The sequence below is a fragment of the Carettochelys insculpta genome, chromosome 27 (assembly GCF_033958435.1).
Source record: "Carettochelys insculpta isolate YL-2023 chromosome 27, ASM3395843v1, whole genome shotgun sequence".
NCBI classification, from domain to species: domain Eukaryota; kingdom Metazoa; phylum Chordata; order Testudines; family Carettochelyidae; genus Carettochelys; species Carettochelys insculpta.
In genome coordinates, this window is record NC_134163.1 from 9770380 (window position 1) to 9792273 (window position 21894).

Here is a 21894-nt window from a genome sequence, read left to right on the forward strand (position 1 = left end):
GATGTTTTCAGAGAACTATCAACAATGACTCCAAGATCTCTCTCTTGAGTGGTTATAGCTAGATTGGTCCTCATAATTTCGTATGTATAGTTGAGATTATTTTTTCCAGTATGCATTACTTCACATTTATCAACATCAAATTTCTTTTGCCATTTTGTTGCCCAGTCACTTTGTTGTGCAAGAACTTTTTGATGCTCTTCACAGTCTGCTTTGTTCTTGCCTATAGTGAGCAGTTTAGTATCATCAGCAAATTTTGCCAACTCTCTGTTTACCCCTTTCTTCAGATCATTTATATTTGAGTTGAATAGGATTGGTTGCTGTATGGACCCTTGGGGGACACCATTAATTACCAGTCTCCATTCTGAAAATTGACTATTTATTCCTATCTTTCATGTCCTGTCTTTTAACCGGTTATCAATCCACAAGAGGACCTTTCTTATCCTATGGCACCTTACTTTACTTAAGAGCCTTTTATGAGGGACCTTGTCAAAGGCTTTCTGGAAATCTAGGTATATTATATGCACTGAATCCCCCTTGTTCACATTCTTATTAACCCTCTGAAAGAATTGTATGAGATTAGTAAGGCATGATTTTCCTTTACAGAAACCATGTTGACTTGCCCCCAACACATTATGTTCATCTACATGTCTGACAATTTTATACTTCACTATAGATTCAGCTGAATTTCCTGGTACCGACATTAGACTTACTGGTCTGTAATTGCCAGGATCTCCTCTAGAGCCCTTTTAAAATATTGGCATCACATTAGCCATCTTCCTGGCATTAGGTACAGAAGCTGATTTAAAGGATAATTTACAAACTGCAGTTAATAGTTCTGCAATTTCACATTTGAGTTTTTCAGAACTCTTGGGTGAAAGCCATCTGTTCCCAGTGACATGGCTTTTAAATTTATCAATTTGTTCTAAAACCTTCTCTAATGACACCTCAGTCTGGGACAGTTCCTCAGATTTGTCACCTAAAAAGAATGACTCAGGTTTGTGAACCTCCCTGATTGCCTCAGCTGTGAAGACTGAAACAAAAAATTTAATTTGTCTGCAATGGCCACTATTTTTTAGCAGGCTTCCTGCTTCTGATGTACTTAAAAACATTGTGTTGTTATATTTTGAGTTTTTAGCTAGCTGTTCTTCAAGCTCCTTTTTGGCTTTTCTTACAAAGGTTTTACACTTGACAGAGTTCATGCTCCTTTCTATTTTCCTTACTGGAATTTATCTTCTACTTTTTAAACAATGCCTTTTTATCTCTCACTGCTTTTCTACCTGGTTGTTAAGCCCTGGTGGCACTTTTTTGGGACTCTTACTTTTTTGATTTGGAGGTATACATTTAAGTTGGGCCTCTATTTTTGGTGCCTTTGAAAAGTTTCTGTGCAGTTTGCAGGGATTTTACTTTTGTCACTGTACCATTTAATTTCTGTTTAACAGACGTCATTTTTGTATAGTTTCCTTTTCTGAAATAAAATACCACCATGTTCTCCTCCACCACAAGGATGTTAAATTTCATTACATTATGGTCACAATTTCCAAGCATCAAATGCACACATAAGCTACCCCTCCACACGGCAAATAATCAATCATGCATGCTACACTGGGTGAAATAAACAGGATAACCCCCAAACTCTGCTGCTGTACTTCTGTTTGCATTGCCTTCTACAGATAATAAGATTCTTGATAAGGTTTTTATTTAAATCAGATAGTTTTCATTTTAGTTTAGTTTAAAAGAGGTTTTAAAGAATGCCAAGTGTATCTAGCCCTCTTCAAACTTCCCCTTTAAAATCTCACAGAAGACTCCTTGTTAGCTGTTCCCTGGTCACTTACTGGTGGGCTTTATATAGCCCTGGTCTTCCTGGTGGCCCAACCCCCTGGTTAGGCTTGACCAATGAACAGAAGGTTATAGATTTCAAATCCTCATTACAGTTGGCATCACAGAAACGTGGTGGGATAATACACATGATTGGTATGTTGGTATTGAAGGGTACAGCCTGCTTAGGAAGGATAGACAGGGAAGAAAGGGAGGCAGGGTTGCCTTATATATTAAAAATGTGCACATGTGGACTGAGGTGGAGATGGACATAGGAGATGGACGTGTTGAAAGTCTCTGGGTTAGACTAAGAGGGGTAAAAAAACAAGGGTGATGTCCTGCTAAGGGGTCTACTACAGACTGCCTACCCAGGTAGAAGAGGTGGACAAGGCTTTTTTTAAACAACTGACCAAGTCATGCAGGGCCAGGATTTGGTGGTTATGGGGGACTTCAACTATCCAGGTGTATGTTGGGAAACTAATACATCGGGGCACAGACTATCCAATAAGTTCTTGGACTGCATTGGAGACAATTTTTCATTCCAAAAGGTTGTAAAAGCTACTGGGGGGAAGCTGTTTTAGGTTTCATTTTAACAAATAGGGAAGGATTGGTTGAGAATTTGAAAGTGGAAGGCAGCTTGGGTGAAAGTGATCATGAATTCGTAGAGTTCACAATTCTAAGGAAGGGTAGAAGGGAAAACAGCAAAATAGAGAGATTGGATTTCAGGAAGGCAGATTTTGATAAACTCAGAGCTGGTAGGTAATGTCCCATGGCAAGCAGAACTGAGGGGAAAAACAGCTGAGGAGAGTTGGCAGTTTTTCAAAGGGACATTATTAAGGGCCCAAAAGCAAGCTATCCTGCTGTGTAGGAAAGAGAAAATATGGCAAAAGTCCACCTTGGCTTAACCAGGAGATCTTGCATGATCTCAAAATAAAAAAGGAATCTTATAAAAAATGGAAACAAGGGCAAATTACAAAGGATTAATATAGGCAAACAACACAAGAATGCAAGAGCAAGATTAGAAAGGCTAAAGCACAAAATGATCTCAAACTAGCAACAGGCATAAAGGAAAACACGACGGCTTTTTATAAATATATTAGAAACAAGAGGAAGACCAGGGACAGGATAGGGCCATTGCTCAGTGAGGAGGGAGAAACAGTAACAGGGAACTTGGAAATGGCAGAGATGCTTAATGATCTGTTTGTTTCCGTCCTCACTGAGAAGTCTGAAGGAATGCCTAACATAGTGAATGCTAGTGGGAAAGGGGTAGGGTTAGAAGTTGAAATAAAAAAAGAAGAAGTTAAAAATCACTTAGGAAAATTAGATGTCTCCAAGTCACCAGGGCCTGATGAAATGCACCCTAGAATACTCATGGAGCTGATAGAGGAGGTATCTGAGCCTTTAGCTATCATTTTTGGAAAATCATGGGACACAGGATAGATTCCAGAAGACTGGAAATGGGAAAATATAGTGCCTATCTATAAAAAGGAGAAAAAGAATAACCCAGGAAACTACAGGCCAGTCAGTTTAACTTCAGTGCCAGGAAAGATAATGGAGCAAGTAATTAAAGAAATTATCTGCAAGCACTTGGAAGGTGGTAAGGTAATAGGAGACAGCCAGCATGGATTTGTAAAGAACAAATCACGTCAAACCAATCTGATAGCTTTCTTTGATAGGATAACAAGCCTTGTTGATAGGGGAAAAGTAGTGGATGTGGTATACCTAGACCTAAGTAAAGCATGTGATACGGTCTCACATGATAGTCTTATCAATAAACTAGGCAGATACAACTTATATGAGGCTACTATAAGGTGGGTGCATAACTGGCTGGATAACTGTACTGCAGAGAACAACAAGAAGTCTTGTGGCACCTTGTAGACTAACATATTTTGGAGCTTCTGCTTTCATGGGCAAAGACCCGCTTCATCAGATGCATGATACCTTTTGATACCTACTGTTGATAATGGGCCGTTTCCACCTTGCTGAATAGACCATGTCAGCTCTGGCCCTCCCTTTTTCTGGAACCCCATTCTTTAAATACCCCTCTGAAACCACCACCCCCACTCATGCATCTGATAAAGCGGGTCTTTGCCCACGAAAGCTTACTCTCCAAAATATCTGTTAAGTCTATAAAGTGCCACAAGACTTCTTGTTGTTCTCGAAGCTACAGACTAACATGGCTACCTCTCTGATACTTGTCAGCGAGTAACCACAAACCCACACATGCACACACAATAGACAGCCACTTACCACAGGGTCCTGTAGTCACCTGGAGAACTCCCACATGAATCTCCGTGTTAGCCGTTCCTATTCACTAAGTATTCTGCTTGAATATTCCTGTTTTCCTTCCTAGGTGACTTTTATCTTGTTATGTGAGTTTGTCCAAACACTTGAAAGTTTAAGTCATGTTGAAATATTTTTTTGGCAAATGCCACTTCTTTGGCTTATTTCATCCTTTCCAGACAGTTTTCAAACCCCATAATCAGAAAAGTGCTCCATACTGGGAGTTTTCCAAAGCAGTAGTGTTCTCCTGGAAAGATCAGCTTAATTTCATGTGGTCATGTTGAATATCTATCCACCGCTTCCATTTAGCCAGATTCACAGACAACTGGGCCATTTCTGATATTGGAAATGTGTCCGGGTAGGTAGTATAGTATCTTTCTTCTAGTAATGTCAACCCATTTGTTTGTAACTCCAGGAGTAGTTTCATCAGATGTGAGTGCTCTCTTTCTTTCCCTGGTTATCTCCCTGCAGTTTCAGGAGGGAGAAGAGCAGTGTGAAACTGTTATTGCATCCAATATAAGGTTAAAGCTTTACAGCCTTTTCAACTTTTGCACCGTACTTATGAATAATCAAGATAAAACCACATCCTTTAATACAAATAGCTTCCAAAACTTGATTCTACTTTACCAGCTGCAGAAGTTTTAACTTCTAAAAGAATTTTGTTCATTTCTGTCTTCTGAGGATGTGGTATGTTTTCAGGATCTTAGTGAAGAGAAGAGCTGATCCTTCTGGGTTTAGCCGCATGTTCTGTCTAATGGATGTCTTGCAGGTGTGAAGTTAACATCTATACTTAACGGGTGACCATATGGTTAGAGTCTAGTTATTATAAATTACTGTGCATGTGGATGAACTTTTTCTTCTCTATTAATCATTCATTATTTCTTGGGTTTTTTAATTTATTTCTTTTATTTGTTGCCTCATTAACGGCTCTGTTAACTTCATCCTACTCCAAATCTAATTAGCCACTGAGTTTCTGGACACGCTCTGAGAATGTGAAGCTGGATTCTGGCTCCCATGGAGTATTGGGCAGATGAGTTGCCATAGATGGCTTTGTGGTCTTTTGTAGTGTGGTGGCAGATGCAAGGTCATGAAATGGGGACATTGGACAGAAGCTGCTACTTTTGAAAATTTCTGCATGCTAAAATGATGAAAGTCCCAGCTCTCTGAATCGATCTTTGCAGATAAAGGATTTTATTAGGCTCTGACCCAAGGTTCAGAGATCTATTTTAGATAATATTTTGAAAACTAACTGAAATGTGGCTCATAAATTGAAGAGACTCCCTGGTTTCCTGTCTCCTGCCCCCTCACAGTTGCTATCTGTAATCTTCTGACTCCTGGACTTCACCAGCAGGCTGTGTCACTTTCAAGGTGTTGTCTTCCATAAGTCTTTAGTGTCAGATTGATACTTGATAGCTAATGTGCTCCTTTAGTTTGCTTTCCCCATCATCCTTGAACCCTGTGAATTGTCCTGCTACTGTATTACATCTCTCAGAAAGCCTTAGATTGTCTATATTGACCTAGTGCCCAAAGTAGTCCATACCTTGCTTTTTATAAATTGGCAGCAGTTGGTAGTTTTTGACGGTTGGATTATGTTCCTTTGCAGAATACTCTGATTTCTATAAGGAGGCAGACACACATCTGGAAAGAAAAAGAAGAGGTGGAGTGCAGGCAGAAAACAAAATATGGCACTTTTCCTTCTATTTCCATAAAAATATGCAGAACTTGTCCATAATGGGCTTAGATTGAAATTGCTGTAACTACACAACATAAGTTTATATTAACAGTGAAAACTTTTGGGGGGAACCTTAGGGACTCTCCTCAAATTAATGGCCTTTCATGGTTCCTGGGGCTGGATATTCCATTTTTTAAGATCCACTCTGTCCCTGTGTGGGCATAGGCCATTGTTCGCCATCCTGTGTTCACTCTCCAAGGAAGGTAGTGTTAGGTTGCTACAACAAACTCTTTGCAAGACAGTAATTGTTTATGGTCTGAAGGCTGTTTGTTTATGGGAAACATTATTTCTGCCCCTTCAGGTCTCATAGAAAAAGAAGTCAACCCAGAAGGCATAAAACCGAGGACCAGAAATCTCTTGGGGAAGTCATTGCTATGGAAACTGCCCTGGAAGAAGTCAAAATGAAGGAGGAATTGAAAAGAGGGGCAGACCTCGATGAAGAAGAGAGAAGCAAAGTGGCTGAGGCAGGAGAAGGTGAGGTTCCTGCACACTGATAATACATTGTTAGAACACAGAACTGGGGTAAACTGTTTCTCCAGAATGCATTTGTAAGTTACTTACCTAGTGTTGTTTGTATTCCTCCTGTGCAATCAATGGAATCTTTTCCAGTAGTAAGACTGTACTTTTTGAAGCACAGTCGTGTACAGCAGCAATTGATTTCTCACTGTAAGAGTGTGATCCACGTAGTTGTCTTGGCAGGACATAGGAGTTTTGCCAGAGTGGTAGTTTTGTAAAAATATACATTACAGAATGACTTTTGTAATAAAATGTTCAATAAAGGAATGTCTTGCTATCCTCCTGTGAGAAGGAATAGCCAGCACATTCCAGAGAGCATTAGATTCACTCTCCCTCCTGATCTGTGGCACCTGGGGATCTCTTACATCTTTAGGAATGAGGACAGAAATTTGACTGAGCTTATTTTCTATTCTAGTCCATCTGTAGGAGTGGGGAGATAAATATAACCCTTGAGGAGATGAGCTGGCGCAAGTCCCTATAAAGCCATCCAGGGAGGCTGATAGAATTGCCGGACTCCTTAGCAAGTTGGGGTGGAAGTGGCTGTCTCTGTGTTGCCAGAAGGGGCAGGGCCTTGGACGGAAGGAGTAGGGCTGGGGGCTAGCCTCCTCGAGACAGCCCTCAGTGCTGCACTGAGCAAGCTGTGCGAGGCTCTGACAGTGAATTAAAGGGCGTGGGGCTCTTGCTGACAGCATAGTAGTAGAAGCCGTGGCTGGGAGCCCTGGACCCTTTTGAATCACCAGATCCTACAGCAGTTGCTCCTTTTCACCCCTCTCATGCCTGTCCTTCCCCATCAGCAGACCTAAGTTAGCACAGGTTCCAAATTTCACTTCAGGAGCAAAAGATTTAGTCCAGTCTGGTCAGGGAACTGGGAGTCAGGACAAAGGGCTGCTTTCCCCAACTTCTGACCCTTAATCTCTGAGAGTGTTTGGCAAGTCACTTAACCTGCTTTTTACACATCCATTCTTTGGATGTATCAATTATTAATAATGCAAGATTGCTGTAAAAGTATTTTTAAAGTGCTTTAAAAGCTTTTGCTTAGAGGCACCATGTAATGGAGAAAGTATATGGAAGATCTGGAACAGTGTGTTTCCTGTCTTTTGTATGGTGAGCGGTGTGTGTGTCTTTTTAGATGACATGGTATATATTGATGCTCACGGTGGGAGAACCAACCTTTCCTTAGACATCTGTAGCTTTTTGCAGTAGGGACACTTTCTGTTGCCCCACAGCACTTTCTCTCAGCGCTGTATGGATTGTGGCAATTGATGATGCTGGTGAGCTTTTGAGGAACATTTGACAGCCTTAATGAATTCATCTTCCTTATTGTGTGTACACCCTTATTATTCCCAATTACATTTGGAGAAAACTTGAGGCAGCAGAGATTTAAATGTCTTAGTGACCTGTGTCACACAGAGAGTCTGTGGAAGACCTGGAATTAGAACCCGCTTCCTGATGTAGTCCCATGATCTATCAGCTAGACAGTGCTCCCTTCCTGCTCCAAGAAAGATGGCAAGATGTAGCATATTACCATATGGAGAGAGAGCAGCACCTCACGAATAGCTAGCTACTACCCGTAACCTCATCTTGAAAGTGCCAATAGCACATTCAACTGTATGCATGGCTTGCATATGAGTTGAACAGTTACTCCTTGTTAATAACTTGCCTGAAAAAGCTGGTGTTTCATGGGAGGCTACATAGAACTCTCAAGGATAAATCTGCACATGTTAGACTGGAAGAGAGGAGAGGGGGGATGGCTGCATTCTAGGTGAACAGATTTTTAAATCACATGCTTAGTTCTTATTTTGAAAATGACTAGTTGAGAAGAGAGAAACAGCATTTCCAACACCATTGCAGAAAATGGGACAAGCAGCTCGTCTGTTTTCAGTGCAGTTTCAAGTGTGCTGATAACTTGCAAGCAATGGGTCGGAGTCTTAGTGAAGCTGAAAAAGTTATACACCTGATTTTGCCAATGCCTTGAATGCCAGAGAATGCATTCTTATTGTTGGAACAAAGTCCAGACACCGTGTAGGCAGCAAGCAGGAGGGTTTATTACACACAGCGCTGGTGGAGTGCCACTTTGCCCATCAGGACTCAGTGGAGCACTGCCAGACAATAGATTGCAATTGATTATATAAAGTATTAGTGGGTGAGGGGGTAAATTACGGCATGGGTGTTACCCAAGCCTGGATAGCTCTTAGCAGCAAGACATAATGAGCAGAATAAGCCAATAATCTAAAAATGTTAGCGTATCAACACCCTTTGCTTATAGAACATTTTATCTCTAGTACAAGTGGTTTTTCTTAACAAGTTACTTAAACAAAGCAGACATGCAATAACATCTGTGTGCCTAATTGGATGGATGGTTCGTCTACAAGAGCAATGATGGCTCCTTTACTCGGGCACATTCAGGGGTGCTTATCTAGAAGATTAAAGCAAAAGAGACAGTAACAGCATAGAGTAATAACACATTTGTTTTGAGTACCAGTCTGGGATGGCAGAGGGGAAAACACCATAACTAAGTTCTCGTATGCAGGGCCTCTTTGTGGAATGTGGTTACTGAGGCGACTTCCTTCAGGTCCAAGCTGGGATGACCTTGCCTGGGTCTTGTGAGTGAGATGACCCGGGGCGGGGTGGGGAGGGAGGCAGGTCAGGGGCGGCAGCGAGGTATCTCTCCACTCATGCTAACTGATTTTCTGAACTGAAAGAGTATAGGCCTACTCCAGGCTTCAGGATTCAAATAGGGGGTCTTTAGCAGAATACCATAACCTGCCTCAGAAACTTCCATCCTCCACTCATCCTCAGGCTTCAGACAGATTTCAGCTAAATAATCTGATTCCTTCGTTTACTGTTAAAACCTATTCAGAGTGTGAAGAGCATATTTGAATTCAACATAAGAGTTGAATATTTTCCTCCCCATTTTTCCTATCTCTTCCCCATCCCCATGTCCTCATTTTGCTTTGATTTTTAGTCTGGTTGTAAAGGGATTTTTCACTTATCCCAGAAAGAGGGGCAAAGAGAGTAGGGAGGGAGAGGAGGAAGAGTGGGATTCTGCAGAGATCACTGGCAGCTTTCAAGAAAGAAGTCTGTTTCATGTTGTTGATTTGGACTTCTTGAATATTAATAGCTGTGGTTTTAAGGATTTCGCACCCAGAAATTTGACAGTGTTTTCTATTTGCCTTTTATGACTAACCTTTATGCTCATAAATTATCATTTCACTATCAATGCTTTCAGAATTTCTTAGTAGATTTCCTTGTGACTAGAAATTAAGGAGAGCATTTTAGCTCTGCTCCTCTCTGAGTTAGAAAGAGCGCAGTGCATATACCAGCATGTGCTGTGTGCCATGTTGTGCACGTTAGTGCTGCAGGGCTGGGATGTAGGCTCCTGTGCTTCACAGGAGGACTCTGTCTTTTGATATGAAAAGAAGTAATGAGACAGCTAACTGTGCAGTGGTTAGATATGCATTTTATTGTGCACCACTTTGTGTCATCTTTAAATGCAACCACACTAGTTGCATGCATACACACACACACTCTCTCTCTCTCTCTCTCATGCACACATGCACATGGCAACCATGCAAAACCTGAATGCTACAGTTCAGTTATGGGCACAATGGACATGTTATCTTGAGTTTTTTTATTGTCCAGTAGGACATTACTGTGTCTCCCTATTTTCCTCCAGTGTTGTTTTGAGGTAGCTAAATACATTTCTGCGGCATCATGGTCCTGTCAGAATGCAATGCACAATCACAACACCACTTTGAAACATAAAGTGGTGTTGACCAGCAGGATCTTTCAGGTCACTTAGTGGCATCCTTTGGGACAGACACTTCTTCTACCATGAGAATTCTACTTAGGAAGTGTAATTTCATGCTATCTACCACCTGCTCCATGGAGTCAGAAGTGCTCCTTCATTTGACTGCATGTGGCTAGTGGAAGGTGCTTCCTTCCTAGTTGGTTGAGCATCCCTCTCTTATATCACTTCCAACTTCTGTTAGCTTGAAAGTTTGAGCCCACTGGGTTCCTCCACAAATAATTTGAAGGGTGTAATCATAAAGGATGGAGAGGAATGTTTAGGGTGTGGAGTCCACACTGAGCTGTGATGAATTGAAGTTTAAAAAAAAAAAAAATGGGGTGTGTGTGTGTGTGTGTGTGTGTGTGTGTGTGAAAAATGGAGCTATTACTGGGAAGAGAGAATGAAATAATCTCCATGACTGAGAGACTCTTTCACACTGTTGCTATAATTTGTTGTGATTCTATGATTGCTGTGCTGGTAGATTGATGTGCCCATCTTATAGTTCCTTAAATTATATCATCGACAACTAAAAAAACAACTACAACAACAACAATTTTAGCTACAGCTGAGCCTGAATTGCTGCTGTTAATGTTTGTCTCAAGTCTTCTGTGCCAGTGCAGATATTTGGGCTTATAGTTGTTTAAGTAGCAGGTGAAGCCAGTAATCTGCAAAGATTTCAAGTCTGGATGTTTAAAATTAGACTCCAATGTAAGTAGCTTATATTTTTTTCCCCAGAGGTACTAAGCACCTGCAATTTCCATGGAAAGTGGTATAAATTTTCTACTTGCCTCTCTGCCCCAGCCAGCTCTCCTTCTTTCCCTCCAAAAATGAAACTGCTGTTGCATTTTTAAGTTTTCATGTCTACTTGCTGTGCTGTTTGTATCTACCTTCAATGCATGAATGGCTAGCTGCCCAGGGCCCCTCCACTAATCCATCATAATGAAAATGTGATTTAAAAATACAGATCCCTTCTACATCTGTAAGCACCCCTGAGTAACAGATTTCCCTTTAAAATTGCACTTTATTATTTCTCAGTTCTGGTTTTGGTTATGTACTGCCTCTTGAAGATACACCTGTAAGCTACATCTTTTGTCTTCTTAACATCAAAACTTTTAAACATAGGCCTGAATATCAGCTGCTGTCAAATTAGCCCAGTCAGAAGTCAACAAAGCCAGTGAATGACTTTCATTTTGTTGCTAGTGTAGAGAATTCTCTCAGTGTATAGAAAGTAAACATGATCTGGTCTTGTGTGACTGAGGCGAAGTCCAGTTTGACTTTCATTCAATATGTTTGTTTCTCTAAGGAATTCAGTATTCCTTTCTGTGTGATGCTACAAACCAGTTTATCTGAAGTGCTACTTACACAAATAAAATAATAACTATTTTGGTTGGCCTTGTTGCCATTTTTCTAAATTTGTGTAAATAAAACTATCTGAACATACGCTCCTGGGAGATGTCCAGATTTAGATGTCCACCTAAAATAGACTTCAGCAGGAATTTTTACAGCTTCATCTTACTCTGGGTTTAATCATTATTACAGAGTATCACATTATTCAGTCACAGCTTATCTGATTTTCTGCCGCAGGTTAAGCTTTGCCAGTTGGTTTTGCTACTCTTCTCAATGGCAGATTCTGAGCTGGGGAGTTGGTTGGTCACCTTCATTATTAGGGTAACATTTTCTCCCTCTGCCATCCCACTTCCATGTTGTGGTTTTCTCCTTTCCCTGTCTGTCCTATTTGTAGGGAGGGTGACCTTTTGCAACAGAGTCATCCAGTCTTAGCAGCTGTAGTTGGAAAACAATCTTTTATTAAACAAATTGCAGGCTGGCATCTGTCTGTGGAACATCTATTATTTACTTTCCTTTGAGAGGGCTGATAACTTTATTCATGAAGTGCAGGGAGGGGTGAGCATAGGGAACATAATTCACTGTGGATGCAATAAGGGAAATAGTCGAGACATCTTCCATCCTGACCCAGAGATGCTCACCAAGGACCAGGAGGCATTTTAATCATGGCTGTTCTGGAATGCTCTGCAGTCAAATTGGCCCAATCATTTAACTGGGCTATAGTGGGAGGGAAAATGTGGGGAGAGCAGAGAAGGTCTCTGTTTTATGGGTAGTCTCCATCTCTGTAGAAGAATATTGAGGCATCTATCTGCCCAAGGAATTTGTGTGCTGTCACCGTTTTGTACGAAAAATGTGACAGAATGCAGATAAAATGAATGACGGTATGTCGGGAGGGAGAGATGAAAGCAAGCGTTGAAAATGCCCAGCATAGTAGCCAGTACTGAGATGGTGTTGGTAATAGACCTGCTTCAATGCTGTGTTTGATTCATGTTTTAAAGGCATCTTCCTAAGGATCCAGCACTAGAAGCCTTTCAGTAAAGTGATTTAGGCAGTTTGATACAATGATTCGTTTCCCAGGATTGCTGATTGCATTGGATACACAATAAGACTCATAAACCAGCAGTGCCTGTACATGGAAGGAATTGTAGTTGAGGATGGTTTTGAAGTGGAACATGAAATGGGGTAGGGAAGTCCTCCAAATACATATAATTATGCTCAGGCTTTGTCAAAGCAGAACTATCCTTCCACCTCTGGACTCTGACGATATCAAACCAGAATCCTAAAACAGAGAGGCCTCCTTACTTATGTCATAATTTTTGGCTTTTAGGGCCATATGCCATATTTTCCAGATTAGGTTTTGTCAGGGTGCCAAGAAGTGAGAGGGATGCTCAGGGGCCACTCTACTGATTAGGCCTCAAGAAGGATATGGAAAAATATCCAGAGAAGAGCCAAAAAAAAAAAAGTCTGGAAAATATGACCTGTGAGGGAAGATTGAAAGAACTGGATTTGTTTAGTTTGGAAAAGAAAAGACAGACTGTATGAATAAATTTTGTTTTGTGCACTGAGGCATGTGTCTGTGTACCACCAGTAGAAACACAGGCTGCTAGTTGTGGGCATGCTGCTTATCTCTCCTGGGTGGCTGCCCACACCCTCAGCTTACAGAGAACACTGGGCATGGTAACAGCTTTCAAGTACTAAAAGATTGTTACGGGGAGGTAGAAGAAAAGTTATTCGCTTTATCCTGTGATGACAGAACAAGAAGCTTAAAGTGCAGCAAGGGAGGCGTGGCTTGCACATTAAGAAACATTTCCTAACTCTAAGGCTATGTCTACAGTAGGGGAAAACTTTGAAATGGCCATGCTAATGGCCAAATCAGAGAATATTAGTGAGGTGCTGAAATGAATATTCAGCACATTGGAAGTGTTGCAGCCAGCAGCACACTAATAATGTGCCGTGTTTCACTTGCGCACGGCCCATCTATATGGGAGTCCTTTTCGAAAGAACCCTGCAAACGTAGAAATCCCCTTATTCCTGTCAGCTAATAGGATAGGCACTTTTGAAGTGCCGCGGCTGGCAGCATGCTAATGAGGCACTGAATATTCCTTTAGATTTGATTTTAACAAATAGGGAGGAATTGGTAGAGAACTTGAAGGTGGAAGGCAGCTTGGGTGAAAGTGATCACGAAATCATAGAGTTCACAATCCTAAGGAAGGGTAGAACAGAAGACAGCAAAATGGAGATCGTGGATTTCAGGAGGGCAGATTTTGGTATACTCAGAGAGCTGGTAGGTAAGGTCCCATGGGAAGCAAAGCTGAGGGGAAAAAAGCTGAGGAGAGTTGGCAGTTTTTCAAAGGGACATTATTAAGGGCCCAAAAGCAAGCTATCCCGCTGTGTAGGTGTGATGGAGTGGGGGGAGTGCATGTGTGAGTCAGGCTGGATGTCCGAGGCAAGCAGCAGTTCCCAGTGGCTAAGGATGACCCTGGGGCTACAACTGGCAGGTAACACCTCTGCCTGAACAAAGAGCCAGGGAGGAGCTGAGCTGGTTTTGAATCGGGGGCGGCAGTTAGAGGCTAGGAAAAGGGAGAGCTGGAAGGCAGCCAGCCAGAGGAGGGGGAAAGCTACACCCCAGAGGGGCACCCCTCGGGCTCTTCCCCCCAGAACAGGTTGGAAGGACTGTCTCTGGCTGCTGTGCTGTCGCTTCTGTGAGAAACTGGGCTTCTGTTGTCTAATAAACCTTCTGTTGTACCTGCTGAGTGAGAGTCACTCCTGCCAGCGGACGGGGTGCAGTGCAGGGGGACCCCTGAACCCCATCACACTGGTGTCAGAAGTGGGATGCACTGCACCCACGGATGAGCTCCCAGCAGTGGCTGACTGAGCGCAAGAGAAGGAAGGAGTCTCACCAGAGCCAGAGGGGGAACAGAGCCATTCCTGCAGCTGCTGCTGGTGAGTGGATACCCCGGGAGATAGCGGGGAGATGGATTATACCCGACTCCTGAAGGCAGAGCTAGCGGGGCTGTGCAGAGAGAGGGGCCTGACCGTGGGGAAGGCGACCAAGGCTCAGCTGATTGCCCAGCTGGAAGAGAGTGACCGATCTGGGGGGGCAGAGCCTGTCCCGGCAGAAAGTGGCTGGTCAGCCTCGGGAAGCGTTTCGGATTCTCCGACAGGAGCAGGGGCTCGACGCCGTCAGACAGACGCGGTGCCCGCCAGGTCGCGCTCAGCTAGCGGTGGTCCATCGCGGGCAGAGTCCCCCACCGCAGAGCTGCGACGGCTGGAACTCGAGGTGAAATTAAAGGAACTGGAGCGCCAGGAACGGCAGAGGGAACACGAGCGCCAGGAACGGCAGAGGGAACATGAGCGCCAGGAACGGGAAAGAGAGCGTGAGCACGAGCGCCAGCTACAAGAGAGAGAGCGGGAGGAGAGAGAGCGAGAGCGGGAGCATGAGCAAACCATGGCAGAGGTGAGACGCCAAGAGGCCCCAGCTGCGGTAAGCGGGGAGAGGGCCAGACGGCTCGGGGTGGCCAGTCACTTGGAGACGCGCGTGCTGGCCCAGTGTCAGGACCCAGGGGACATGGACGAGTTCCTTACCGCCTTTGAGCGAGCCTGTGAGTTGCATGAGGTTCCCCCAGATGAGTGGCTCCGGCACCTCACCCCCTTGCTGGGCCAGAAGGCCGCAGCGGTGCTCAGCCAGCTGGTGGGGCTGCAGCCTGGGGACTATGAATGGTTCAAACAGGCCCTGCTGCATAAGTTCGGGCTGACCCCGGAGATGTACAAAAAGAAGTTCCAGGAGGCGCAGAAGAGGCCAGAGGAAACCCATGTAGATACAACTGCCCGCCTGAAGCAATACTACCAGAAGTGGGCGTTCGGAATGGGAGTCCAGTCTGTAGAGGACCTGATCGAGCTGGCAGTCGTGGAGCGATTCTACGAGATGTGCGCATCTGACCTGAGGGTGTGGCTCGTGGACCGGAAGCCGGGGGACTCACACGATGCAGGGAAACTGGCAGATGACTTCACAAACAGCCGGGCCAGGTTTGAAAGTGAGCCCCACAAAGAGAGGGAGTCCCGGAGGGAGAGGGAGTCCCGGAGAGACCGAGAATCTCAGAGAGACTGGTCCCTGACTGTACGACAGAGGGGACCACCTCTTGGGCAGGCCAAGGAAAGAGGGGCCAGCCACCCACCCCACAGAGAGCCAAACAGAGCCCGGACAGAGCAGCCGGCCCGAGGGACACAACAAGACCCAGGCTGTTATCGCTGTGGGCGAAAGGGGCATAGAGCAGCCCAGTGCCCCAGGCTCCCAGACAGGTTGAGCAGGCCGGGGGGTCATGGAGTCAACTGGGTGGGGTCCCAGAAGCCAGAGGGGCTGGCGGCCAAGGCGGGTGGTGCTGACAATGGGCACTCGGATTGGGCCGAGTCCGCCCCACAGACCAGCTCCTCAGGGGGACCAAATGCTCAGAGGTCAGTTTACAGAGTGGGGGCGGCACTACCTCTGTGGAGCAAGTGTCTCAAACACCTCGAAGTAGATGGGAAAAAGGTCACGGGGTTCTGGGACACAGGCGCTGACGTGACGCTGGCCCAACCCGGGGTGGTGGCACCGGGCTGCATGATACCCGATTCCCACCTGACGATAACAGGAATTGATGGGACCCCTTTCAAGGTGCCCATGGCGAGGGTGCACCTGAAATGGGGGAAGAAGGAAGGCCCCAAGAAAGTGGGCGTGCACAGCCATTTGCCGGCGGATGTACTGATGGGGGCTGACCTGGAGAACTGGCAAGGTGAACGCCCTCGTGCCCTGGTCCTGACCTGTAGCCAAAGAAAACGAGGGGTGCACTCCCCAGATTCAGGGGTACAGGCCCAGCCAAAGTCACAGGAGCCACAGGGGCCAACCCTGAGAGAAAGGGGGCCCCCAAAAACCAGATCTCACAGGCCAGGGGTGCTGGAGCCAGGCAGGGATGGGGGAGTAGCATCCGCCCCTGCCCCAGCGGAAGAATTCCAGGCAGAGCAGCAGAGAGACCCCTCCTTGCAGAAGCTGAGGGAACTGGCCAGTCTCAGCCCAGCTCCACAGCTGGGGGAGGGCTGCAGGCAGAGATTCCTGTGGGAAAAAGGATTCCTGTACCGGGAGTGGGCTCCCAGATGCAAAGCAGAGCCATGGAAGGTCCAGAGGCAACTGGTGGTCCCCCAAAAGTACCGGCGCAGGTTGCTGTACCTAGCCCATGATGTCCCGCTCGCCGGACACCAGGGGATCCACCGCACCAGGAGAAGGTTGTTACAGAACTTTTTTTGGCCAGGGATCTTTGCAGCTGTCCGTCTGTATTGCCTGTCCTGCGATCCCTGCCAGAGGGTGGGGAAGGCCCGGGACAAGGGGAAAGCTGCCCTGAGGCCACTGCCCATCATAGAGGAGCCTTTCCAGAAAGTGGCTATAGACATAGTGGGCCCCTTCAGCAAGGCAACGCGTTCGGGGAAGAAATATATTTTGGTAGTGGTAGATTTTGCCACGCGATTCCCAGAAGCTGTGGCCTTGACCTCTATCGACGCTGACACCGTGGCGGATGCACTGCTGTCCATTTTCAGCAGAGTGGGGTTCCCCAAGGAGGTCCTCACAGATCAGGGGTCCAACTTCATGTCGGCCCTGCTGCAAAGCTTGTGGGACAAGTGTGGGGTCCGGCACACCTGGGCCACAGCCTACCACCCGCAGACCAATGGGCTGGTGGAGAGGTTCAATGGGACTCTGAAGCAGATGCTGAGAACCTTCATGAATCAATACCCCCATGACTGGGACAAGTACTTACCCCACCTGCTGTTTGCATACAGGGAGGTGCCCCAGGAATCCACGGGGTTCTCCCCGTTTGAGCTGCTGTATGGAAGGAGGGTATGGGGACCCTTGGACTTGCTCAGAGAAGAGTGGGAGGGGACAACCTCTCCTGAAGGGGAGTCAGTGGTACAGTATGTACTGACCTTCCGGGAAAAACTCACCGAGCTCATGGGCCTGGCCAGGGAGAACCTCTCCATGGCCCAAAGGAAGCAAAAGGTCTGGTATGACCATAACGCCAGGGCCCGAGCCTATGCCACCGGGGATCAAGTGATGGTCCTTGTACCTGTGCGGCGGAACAAGCTGCAAGCGGCCTGGGATGGGCCCTTCAAGGTTGTCAAACAGCTAAATGACGTGAATTATGTGGTGGAACTGTCGAACCGGGCCCACAACCACCGGGTCTATCATGTGAACATGATGAAACCTTACTGGGACAGACAGAACTTGGTGCTGGCCGTGTGCAGACACTGGGAGGGGCAGGGGGATGATCCCTTGGTGGATTTACTCACAAGGACTGGAGCCGGCTCCTTGCTGGAGTCTATTCCCCTCTCAGACCAGCTGACCCATGCCCAGCAGACGGAGATCAAGGAGGTGCTGCATTCGCATCAACAGCTGTTCTCGGACAGACCCGGACGCACTGACCTGGCTGTCCACCGAATAGAGACAGGCACCCACGCCCCTATCAAGTGTGTGCCATTCAGAGCCGCAGGGAGGACGGCTCAGGACATAGAGGGGGAGGTTGAAGACATGCTGGCTCTGGGGGTGATCCAACCCTTGTCCAGCCCCTGGGCCTCGCCCGTGGTGTTAGTCCCTAAAAAAGATGGGTCTGTTCGGTTTTGTGTGGACTATCGCAAGCTTAACGCCATCACTGTATCGGACGCCTACCCCATGCCCAGGCCTGATGACCTTTTAGACAAGCTGGGGGGAGCCCGTTACCTCACCACCATAGACCTCACCAAGGGGTACTGGCAAGTGCCATTAGACGATGATGCCCGGCTCAAGTCGGCTTTCATCACCCCTGTGGGGCTCTACGAGTTCCTGGTCCTGCCCTTTGGCCTCACGGGGGCACCCGCTACCTTCCAGCGTCTGGTGGACCTGCTACTGAAAGGGATGGAGAGCTTTGCCCTGGCTTACATGGACAACATTTGCATCTTCAGCCAGACGTGGGAGGACCATGTGTCCCAGGTCAAGCAGGTGCTGGACCGACTCCAGAAGGCTGGTCTGACTATCAAGGCAGGGAAGTGCAAGGTGGGAATGGCTGAGGTGACCTACCTAGGCCACAAGGTGGGCAGCGGCTGCTTAAAGCCAGAGCCAGCTAAAGTGGAGGCTGTCAGAGATTGGCCCACACCCCAGACTAAGAAGCAGGTCCAGGCCTTCATTGGGATGGTGGGGTACTACCGGAGGTTTGTGCCCCACTTTAGCTCCATCGCAGCCCCCCTCACGGAGCTATGTAAAAAGGGAAAGCCTGACAAGGTGGTCTGGACCGAGCAGTGCCAAGAGGCCCTCTGCGCGCTGAAGGAGGCTCTGGTCAGGGCCCCAATGCTGGCAAATCCAGACTTCAACAAGCCCTTCCTGGTGTTCACCGATGCCTCAGACGTGGGGCTGGGGGCGGTGCTAGTGCAAGTGAATGACAAAGGGGAGAAACACCCCATTGTGTACCTGAGTAAGAAGCTGCTGCCCCGGGAGCAGAACTACGCAGCCATAGAGAAGGAATGTCTGGCCATGGTGTGGGCACTGGGGAAGCTGCAGCCGTACCTGTTTGGACGGCGTTTCACCGTGTACACCGATCACTCACCCCTGACCTGGCTGCATCACATGAAAGGGGCCAACGCCAAGCTCCTGCGGTGGAGTCTGCTCCTGCAGGACTACGACATGGAGGTGGTCCACGTCAAGGGGAACAACAACACCATAGCCGATGCCCTGTCACGCAGGGAGGGCCCCGAACTTCCCCAGGTCACTGGCTAAGTGACCCCGCTCAGTTCGGTCTGGAAGGGGGGAGAGATGTGATGGAGTGGGGGGAGTGCATGTGTGAGTCAGGCTGGATGTCCGAGGCAAGCAGCAGTTCCCAGTGGCTAAGGATGACCCTGGGGCTACAACTGGCAGGTAACACCTCTGCCTGAACAAAGAGCCAGGGAGGAGCTGAGCTGGTTTTGAATCGGGGGGCGGCAGTTAGAGGCTAGGAAAAGGGAGAGCTGGAATGCAGCCAGCCAGAGGAGGGGGAAAGCTACACCCCAGAGGGGCACCCCTCGGGCTCTTCCCCCCAGAACAGGTTGGAAGGACTGTCTCTGGCTGCTGTGCTGTCGCTTCTGTGAGAAACTGGGCTTCTGTTGTCTAATAAACCTTCTGTTGTACCTGCTGAGTGAGAGTCACTCCTGCCAGCGGACGGGGTGCAGTGCAGGGGGACCCCTGAACCCCATCACAGTAGGAAAGATAGAAAATATGGAAAAAGACTGCCTTGGCTTAACCAGGAGATCTTGCACAATCTCAAAATAAAAAAGGAATTGTATAAAAAATGGAAACAAGGAAAAATTACAAAGGATGAATATAGGCAAACAACACAAGAATGCAGGAGAAAGATTAGAAAGGCTAAGGCACAAAATGATCTCAAACTAGCTACAGGCATAAAGGAAAACACGAAGGCTTTTTATAAATATATTAGAAACAAGAGGAAGACCAGGAACAGGGTAGGGCCATTGCTCAGTGAGGAGGGAGAAACAGTAACAGGGAACTTGGAAATGGCAGAGATGCTTAATGATTTGTTTGTTTCGGTCTTCACTGAGAAGTCTGAAGGAATGCCTAACATAGTGAATGCTAGTGGGAAAGGGGTAGGGTTAGAAGTTGAAATAAAAAAAGAAGAAGTTAAAAATCACTTAGGAAAATTAGATGTCTCCAAGTCACCAGGGCCTGATGAAATGCACCCTAGAATACTCATGGAGCTGATAGAGGAGGTATCTGAGCTTTTAGCTATCATCTTTGGAAAATCATGGGACACAGGATAGATTCCAGAAGACTGGAAAAGGGCAAATATAGTGCCCATCTATAAAAAGGAGAATAAGAATAACCCAGGAAACTACAGGCCAGTCAGTTTAACTTCAGTGCCAGGAAAGATAATGGAGCAAGTAATTAAAGAAATTATCTGCAAGCACTTGGAAGGTGGTAAGGTAATAGGAAACAGCCAGCGTGGATTTGTAAAGAATAAATCTTGTCAAACTAATCTGATAGCTTTCTTTGATAGGATAACAAGCCTTGTGGATAGGGGAGAGCCGGTAGATGTCGTCTACCTAGACTTTAGTAAAGCATTTGATATGGTCTCTCATGATATTCGTATCAAAAAACTAGGGAAATTCAATGTAGATGAGGCTACTATCAGGTGGGTGCATAACTGGCTGGATAACCATACCCAGAGAGTAGTTCTTAATGGTGCTCAATCCTGCTGAAAAAGTGTAACAAGTGGGGTTCCGCAGGGTTCTGTGTTAGGACCGGTTCTGTTCAATGTCTTCATTAATGATTTAGATATTGGCATACAAAGTACGCTTACTAAGTTTGCAGATGATACCAAGTTGGGGGGGGTTGCGACTACTTTGGAGGATAGGGTCATAATTCAAAATGATCTGGATAAATTGGAGAAGTGGTCTGAGGTAAACAGGATGAAGTTTAATAAGGACAAATGCAAAGTGCTCCATTTAGGAAGGAACAATCAGTTTCACACATACAGAATGGGGAGAGACTGTCTAGGAATGACTAGAGCAGAAAGGGATCTAGGGGTTATAGTGGACCACAAGCTAAATATGAGTCAACAGTGTGATGCTGTTGCAAAAAAAGCAAACATGATTCTGGGATGCATTAACAGATGTGTTGTGAACAAGACACAAGAAGTCATTCTTCCGCTCTACTCTGCACTGGTTAGGCCTCAGCTGGAGTATTGTGTCCAATTCTGGGCACCGCAGTTCAAGAAAGATGTGGAAAAACTCGAGAGGGTCCAGAGAAGAGCGACAAGAATGATTCAAGGTCTAGAGAATGTGACCTATGAAAAAAGGTTGAAAGAATTGGGCTTGTTTAGTTTGGAAAAGAGAAGATTGAGGGGAGACATGATAGCAGTCTTCAGGTATCTAAAAGGGAGTCATAAGGAGGAAGGAGAAAACTTGTTCTTTTTGGCCTCTCAGGATAGAACAGGAGGCAACAGTCTTAAACTGCAGTAAGCGAGGTTTAGGTTGGACATTAGGAAAAAGTTCCTAACTGTCAGGGTGGTCAAACAGTGGAATAAATTGCCAAGGGAGGTTGTGGAATCTCCATCGCTGGGGATATTTAAGAACAGGTTAGATAGATGTCTATCAGGGATGGTTTAGATAGTACTTGGTCCTGCCATTGGGGCAGGGGGCTGGACTCGATGGCCTCTCGAGGTCCCTTCCAGTCCTAGTGTTCTATGATTCTATGATTTCAGTGCCTTATTAGTATTCTCCAATTTGGCCATTAGCATGGACATTTCGGATTTTTGACCAAGTGTACACATGGCCTAAGGGTGGGTAACCACTGGAATAAATAGCTTCGGGAGGTTGTGGAATCTCTATCATTGAAAATTTTGAAGAGCAAATCAGACAAGCACCTGTCAGG

The 21894-nt window shown here is 46.1% G+C and overlaps 1 protein-coding gene across 3 annotated transcripts in view; it reads left to right on the forward strand.

Annotated features, from left to right (window-relative positions):
- Positions 1-21894, forward strand: part of KDM4B (lysine demethylase 4B) — a 209693-nt gene that overhangs the window by 142928 nt on the left and 44871 nt on the right. For all 3 annotated transcript variants that reach the window (XM_074978255.1, XM_074978257.1, XM_074978256.1), the window contains one exon: positions 6132-6304. In XM_074978255.1, coding sequence (XP_074834356.1) covers positions 6132-6304 — 173 coding nt within the window. The remainder of the gene's footprint in view (positions 1-6131; positions 6305-21894) is intronic.